The following is a 7,962-nucleotide window of genomic DNA, read 5'->3' on the forward strand; positions in this document are numbered from 1 at the left end:
AAATGGAAATCTGCTATCCTTACATAGTCTGCAGGTGGCACAGAAATATGAATGCCCCCTGAAATGGCCTAGAGAGGGCCTTAAATGCCCTCTGAAATGGCGTAGACAGTGACTCAGTTAAAGGGCATTTACAGAGGGGCAAATAAATGCTGGCCTTGTCCATGGCGCATAAATCCCATGAAAGCATAAACTGTTTCTGCATCGGCTCTCTGAAGGAACTGTCGTACCATTTATGGAGACAAATTGCAATTATAAAATGACAGTTCTATTCATGTTTTCATCAGCCACCTACTGAGATGGTAGAAGGTTAACTAAATGAGATTTTGTTTTGTTGAGTAATTCCTGCATCCTAAAATATTCTTGTATAGGGATGTGGGTGTCGCTAGCCATCCCTAATTGCCCCGAATTGATTGGCTCTCTTGGATATTTCAGAGGGAAGTTAAGGTCTGGAGTCGCATGTAGGCCAGACCAGATAAGGATGGCAGATTTTCTTCCCTAAAGGGCATTAGTAAACTAGGTGGGTTCAGCCTGATAGTTGGCAATGATTACACGGTCATCATTAGACTAGTTTTAAATTCCAGATTTTGTGGAACTCAAATTTCATTATCTGCCGGGTTGAACCCATATCAGAGCTATGGATTACCACCATGCTAACCCACATGGAGAATTAACGGAGGAAAAATAGTTTACTTTCCCTGGCAAGATTTTCTGCACTTTTTTGTAATAATCTGCTCCACCAAGTCCAAGAATAATTACTGTGCAAAGAAAAGTGTCTGTAGCTGTAGACATGAGACTATAACAGAGAGAAATAGACAGAGAGAGACAGCAATATAATAATTAGGAGCTGTCCTTCTCCCTTTGCTAAGTCATAGACTTGTACGTTTTACCTTCAATTCAGTGTCAGGTCCTCAGCTGTAGTTAACCTTTTCTATACAGTAATCACATATTCTAGACTCAATGGAGCTGATTATCACAAAGGATCAAATCAGATGCTGGAAATCTGAAGCAAGCTAAGAAAAATAGTAACACAGACTAGTTCAGGCAGCATTTGCAGAGCAAGCAACAAGCAGTTTGTGACGAAACATAGTTTGGGGCAGCTGTCAAACATGCAAAGTTCCAAAAGACATCCTGTACGCCAAAAGGTGAATTCCGACTGTTTTATTTCTGATGCCTGAGCCAGTGGCAAATCACTTGTTTCAGGCCTTCTCTTGTTGTTACCTTTCATTACTAAGACCATAAGAAATAGTGACATGAGTTGGTCATTCGGCCCCTCGATTCTGCTCCACCATTCAGTAGGATCATGGCTAATCTGACATTCCTCACATCTACTTTTCTGCCCTTTCCCCATAACCCTTGATTCCCCGACTGATCAAGAATCTACCTTTCTTGGCCTTAAACATACACAAGGACACTGCTCCCATTGCTCTCTGTGGCAAAGACTTCCAAAGACTCTCAACTTTTTGAGAGAGGAAATTCCTCCTCATCTCAGTCTTAAAATGGTGCCCCTTTATTCTGAGACTGTCCTAGACTCTCCCATGAGGGAAAACATCCTCACAGCATTTACATTTGCAACTTAGTTCCTGCACAACATTCGAAAATTCATCCAGGTTCCTGAGGCATCACCTTTCAAATCTGTGACCACTTCCATCTAGGAAGACAAGGGCAGTAGATACAAGGGAACATTACCAACTGCAAGTTCCCCTCCAAGCCACTCATCATCTTGACATGGCCATTCTTTGGTGAGTCAAAATCCTGGAATTCCATCCCTGAAATCACTGCAGGGGTATCTATGGACTGTGGCATTTCAAGAACATTAGAAATAGGAGCAGGAGTAGGCCATCCAGCCCCTCGAGCCTGCTCCATCATTCAATAAGATCATGGCTGATCTTTTCATGGACTCAGTTCCACTTATGCCCCTTCTCATCATAATCCTTAATTCCTTTACTATTCAAAAATCTATCTATCTTTGCCTTAAAAACATTCAATGAGGTAGGCTTAACTGCTTCATTGGGCAGGGAATTCCACAGATTCACAACCCTTTGGGTGAACAAGTTCCTCCTCAGCTCTGCCCTAAACCCACTCCCCCCACTTATGTTGAAGCTTTGGCCCCCTCATTCTAGTTTCACCTACCAGTGGAAACACCTCCCTGCTTCTACTTCATCTATTCCCTTCATAATTTGATGAAGACTTTGCTGCCATTTTCATAGGGGCGCTTAGGGATGGGAAATAAATGATGTCCACGTCCCGTGCCTAAAAAGACGTTTTAAACAAGTCAAATCAATCACTTGCTTGTTCTCTCCACAGATGCCACCTGTTGTGTTTTTCCAACATTTTCCGTTTTTGTTTCAATTTACATGTTTTGCAGCCTGTGATGCAAAACCCTTCATTTCTCGTATCAAATTAATTCACACTTTGGCCCCTTGCTCCTTTTTGTTTTAAATAAAGTGCTGCATTGACAAGGTACTTTTGAAACGTCTCTCCACTCTGCCGTTTCACAAAATGTGTGTGGGTAGATGCCTTCTAATCTGAATCAGCGCTGGGATCCCTTTAACCTCAAAGTGAAGGTAAACTGACAGCTGCAATTTTGTCCCCTCGAGAATGCGCTCAGATTAATTCTCCAGTTACTGAGACTGAATTCTCATTGAGTGCTCAGGAAAGGTGTGATTTAATTAATTTTGATGGATATCAGATTATCCGTCAAGGGCATTCTGTGATCGCATTTCATCAGTTGTGCGTTTCTCCTTTCTTTGCTGTAATTTTATCTTCTCCATTGTCCTGACCTGACACTTGCAGACACAAAGACAGTGCATGGCCAATCTGGCTGGCAAGAGTGACCTCCTCCTTCCCAGCTAAGCTTTGACCCTCCCACGTTTTATTGCTCGATGAGAGTATGTAGCTTGAGTTAGCCATTCTGATTTGGATTCGAGGCGGGACTTGTAGCTGTGTCTCTCTCTCCCAGTTCACACCACTGAGCATCCACCCTGCAGCGGTGCAAGAAGGCAGCTCACCATCACCTTCTCAAGGGCAACTAGGGACGGGCAATAAATGCTGGCCCAGGCAGTGACGCCCACAAATGAATTTAAAAGAAGCGAAGACACTGACATTTAGCACGACTGTTGAACACTCACCAATGTCTGGCTTTGCTGGTCCTGCAAATTTTCATGTGAATCGAATGCCAGCTCTCTGGTCAGGATTGAGGACTGGGTAGCGAAGGGTTTCTGCAGCTGCAGACCTGACATTGTAACAGAGACAGAGAGAGGGAGGGAGCACAGACCATGACCCCACCATGGAACAGAAGGTCATTGTGTCCACAATGGCCACTTACTTCATTTCATCTGGCCATATCCCCTCCAAGCTCATCATTCCCCCAACCCCGCACAGCCTGCTTCTACCTTCTTCCCAAGATCTACAAACAGCACTGCCCAGCCAGACCCATTGTTTCTGCCTGCTCCTGCCCCATGGAACTCATCTCTTCCTGCCTCGACTCGATACTTTTCTGCCCTTGTCCAGTCCCTTCCCACTTACATCCATGATTCCTCTGATGCTTTACATCAGTTTCAGAGTTTTCAGTTTGCAGAGACCAGCCGCCTCCAATTTACCACAGGCATGCAATCCCTTCACATGTCCATCCCCCATCAGGATGGTCTCATGGCTCTCCGCTTCTTCCTGGAACAAAGACCTGAACTGTACCCATCCACCACCACACCCCTCCGCCTGGTCGAGCTTATCCTCATCCTGAACAACTTCTCCTTTAATTCCTCTCACTTTCTGCAGATGAAGGGTGTGGCCGTGGGTACCTGCATGGACCCCAGTTCTGCCTGTCTCTTCATGGGGGTGCATGGAATATTCCTTGTTCCAGTCCCATTCCGGCCCCCACCCACAACTCTTCCTCTGGTATATTGATGACATCATTGGTGCTGCTTCCCTCTCTGGTCTGGAATTGGAAAAGTTTATCAATTTCGCTTCTAACTTCCACCCGACTCTCACCTTCACCTGTTCCATCTCTGTCTCCTCGCTTCCCTTCCTTAGCATCTCTGTTTCCATTTCTGGGGATAGGCTGGCCACCAATAGCCATGACAAACCCATTGATTCCCACAGTTACCCTCACTATGAGTCATCACATCCTGCTTCCTGTAAAGACTCTATTCCAGTTCGTCTGTCTCCGTCACGTCTGTTCTGATGGTGCCGACTTCCACGATGTTGGATGTGGGTGGCGAGGCCACCCCAAAACATCCACCTTCTCCCTCAACTGAGGATTCCACAGCACCATTGTTGGCAGGGTCCTCATCTGGGTCTGATTCATCTCCCACACTTCCACCCTCACCTTCTCTCTTCCCTTCCACAACTGCGATAGAGTTTCCTTGTCCTTACCTACCTTCCCACCGGCATCCACATCCAGAAGATCATCAAATGCCATTTCCACCACCTCCAGCGAAATGCAACCACAAGATTCATATTCCCCTCCCCTCCCCTGTCAGCATTCCACAGGTATCGTTCCCTTCGGGACACCCTGGCCCACTCCTCCTTCATTCCCAATGCCTCCCCACAGCCCCACGACACCTACCCCTGCAACTGCAGAAGGTGTAACACCTACCCATTTACCTCCTCCCTCCCCACTATCCAAGGGCCCAAACATACCTTCCAGGTGAAGCAGCACTTTACCTGCACTTCCCACAATCTAGTCTACTGCATTCGCTGCTCACAATGTGATCTCCTCCACATTGGGGAAACAAGCATAGACTGGGTGACTGCTTCATAGAACACCTACGTTCTATCTGCAAAAAAAGACCCTGAACTTCCAGTTGCCTGCCACTTCAACACACCACCATATTTCCTGGCCAACATCTCAGGTTTGCTGCAGTGCTCCGGTGAAGCTCAGTGCAAGCTGGAAGAACACCACCTTATTTGCTGCTTGGGAACTCTACAGCCTTCTGGACAAAATTAAAACTGAAAGAACTGCGGATGCTGTAAGTCAAGAACAAAAACAGAAGTTGCTGGAAGCTCAGCAGGTCTGGCAGCATCTGTGAAGAAAAAATCACAGCTAATGTCTTGGTCCAGTAACCCTTCCTCAGAACTCTACAGAGTGTGGAAAGAATCTGTTCGGCCCATCGAGTCTGCACCTGCCCTTCCACCTAGCCCTACTCCCTATCCCTGTAACCCACATTTCCCACGGCTAATCCACCAAACCTTCACATCTCTGGACACTATGGGCAATTTAGCATGGCCAATCTACCTAACCTGCACATCTTTGGACTGTGGGAGGAAACCAGAGCACCTGGAGGAAATCCACGCAGACTGTGCAAACTCCACACAGTCGCCCAAGCCGAGGATTGAACCTGGGTCCCTGCCACTGTGAGGCAGCAATGCTAACTACTGAGCAACCATGCAACCCTTATCTCAAACCAAAAAGGGAACTTAACTTTTTATTAAAGTCAGTTGACAGATTAAGGTTGGCCAGGACACCTCATTGGCTCTGTTCTGAGGAAGGGTCACCGGACCCGAAACATTATCTCTGATTTTTTTCTTCACAGATGCTGAGCTTCCAGCAACTTCTGTTTTTGCTTCTGGACTTAATATTGAGTTCAACAGTTTTAGGGCCTGAGGCATGTTCTCCCTGATCCTAACCCCCACACACCAGACCATGTCATCACATGGTCTGCTACCACAACCATCCCATTGTCAATCACTAATGGTCCCCATTAGTAGCTATTCATTCTCCCAGGTTAACCTTTAACCACACTTTGTCCAACTGTTTTCTCTCTCTTTGGGCTCTATCTCCACGTATCGTTTAGTCTCCTCCTCTCCCCAACTTCTATATAAAAACCATCCTTTTCCTAGCTACCATCAGTTCTGAGGAAGGGTCACTGGATCTGAAGTGTTAACTCTGATATCTCTCCACAGATGCTGCCAGACTGACTGAGACTTTTAGCAATTTCTGCTTTTGTTACAGAAATATTCTAACTAGGAAACATCCTGCCCCTGTCGCTAAGTCATTTACTTGCACGTTTTACCTTCAATTCAGTGTCAGGTCCTCAGCTGCAGTTAACCTTTTCTATACAACAGTCACATATTCTAGACTCAATGGAGCTGATTATCACAAAGGATCAAATCAGATGCTGGAAATCTGAAGCAAGCTAATAAAAATAGTAACACAGACTAGTTCAGGCAGCATCTGCAGAGAAATCAGCCAGAGCAGGCTGAGGCCAAAACATTGAATGTTTTCAAGAGGGGGTTAGATATAGTTCTCAGGGCTAAAGGGATCAAAGAGTAAAGTGGGATCAAAGGATCAGCCATGATTATATTGAATGGTGGAAGAGTTTTGAAGGGCCGAATGGCCTACTCTTACTCCTAAGTTTCTATGATGTGGAGGTGCTGATGTTGGACTGGGGTGGACAAAGTCAGAAATCACACGGCATCAGGTTATAGTCCAACAGGTTTATTTGAAATCACAAGCTTTCGAAGTGCTGCTCCTTCGTCACCTTGGACTACAACCTGGTGTCGTGTGCCTTCCATCTAAGTTTCTTACACATTACGATTTTTTACAGACAACGATCTCTTGTGACAACTATTTGTGTGTCGTAGGCGTGTCACTTCTGTTTTGGGTTGTGTAGGTACCTGGCAATTCGATATCCTCTCCGATCGAGGGAGCTCCGCACTCCCTGCAATGCCGTTACTGTCATGGCGGTGATCTGGGGACTTTCCATCGTCTTCGCTGGGCCCTATCTGAGCTACTATGACCTCATCCCCTACGAGTGGTTCTACATCTGCATGCCTGCATGGGAGGAACCAAAAAGGAAAATCATGGATACCTCCACTTTCATATTTGGATATATAGTCCCAGTCGCGGTTATAAGCCTGAGTTATGCTAGGACCATCAAGTATCTCTGGACAACAGTGGACCCAATAGAAAACATATCTGAATCCAGGAAATCCAAGAGAAAGGTCACCAAGATGATTATCATTGTGACTGTGTTGTTCTGTCTCTGTTGGCTCCCTCACCATGTTCTCATCCTGTGTTTCCACTATGGCCACTTCCCCTTCAATCAGGCCACCTACGCCCTCAGGCTGTTGTCTCACTGCATGGCCTACACCAACTCCTGCCTCAACCCCATCGTTTACGCCCTGGTCTCCAAACACTTCCGCAAAGGTTTCAAGAAGGTCTTCAGCTGCCTGCTGAGCAAGAAAGCAATGAACAAGGTCCACGTGGTCCACATTGTGAACATGGTCACCGGCTCCACAGAGGTCACGCGCCTGAACGAGGAAGACGGGAGGCAGCGGGGCTGTGAGCTCACCAATAGGCAACTCTCCAAGCAACCTGCTTCAGCAATGACCATCACAGTGCCGTACCAGCAGAAATCTTGAACGCTGTCTCAAAGGAATTCATTCACTTCCAGCTAACTCTCTGATTTCTGTGTCCTCTCCTTAGATTACTTAGTCCCTATGTTAGTTATCGATGTGTAGGTGTAAGCAGGCTACTACCTAAAAGAGAAACGAAACAATGGACCATTACCTTACTTTACTGAAATGTCAGCTATAACAGTCACTGCCGAAAACGGAATAACAGAAACATCCCTGGCACCTTAGGACGTTACTTAGTTAGAAACTGGGTCGAGGTTAGGGAGGAGCTGATTGAAGATCAGGTCAAGGATGAAGGAAGAACTTATAAATTTGTGAAATCCCTTCAATTCCTTCCCTAACCCTGACTCTGACCCCTAACCCTTCCCTAACCCCACTCGAAGTCCATGTGGTTCATATTGTAACATGGATACCAGCTTCACAGGTGTAATGATGGAAACAGGAGGCAACGAAATGAACAATTAGGTCAGTCTGGAATCTCCACAGTGTGGAAAGACCAGTTCAGCCCATCGAGTCTACACCAACCCTCCCACCTAGCCCACTCCCTATCCCTGTCACCCATGGCTAACCCACCTAACCTTCACATCCCTGGACACTATGGGCAAT

General features: G+C 46.2%; 1 protein-coding gene across 1 annotated transcript in view; it reads left to right on the forward strand.

Moving 5' to 3' along the window:
- The window catches only part of galr2b (galanin receptor 2b), a 20,965-nt gene extending 13,603 nt beyond the window's left edge, over positions 1–7,362 (forward strand). Inside the window, exon 4 of the mRNA XM_048609537.1 lies at positions 6,612–7,362. Within this exon, the coding sequence (XP_048465494.1) occupies positions 6,612–7,362 (751 nt within the window). The remainder of the gene's footprint in view (positions 1–6,611) is intronic.
- Positions 7,363–7,962: the final 600 nt, after the last annotated feature.

Source organism: Rhincodon typus, chromosome 21 (genome assembly GCF_021869965.1).
Source record: "Rhincodon typus isolate 14 chromosome 21, sRhiTyp1.1, whole genome shotgun sequence".
Lineage (NCBI taxonomy): Eukaryota > Metazoa > Chordata > Chondrichthyes > Orectolobiformes > Rhincodontidae > Rhincodon > Rhincodon typus.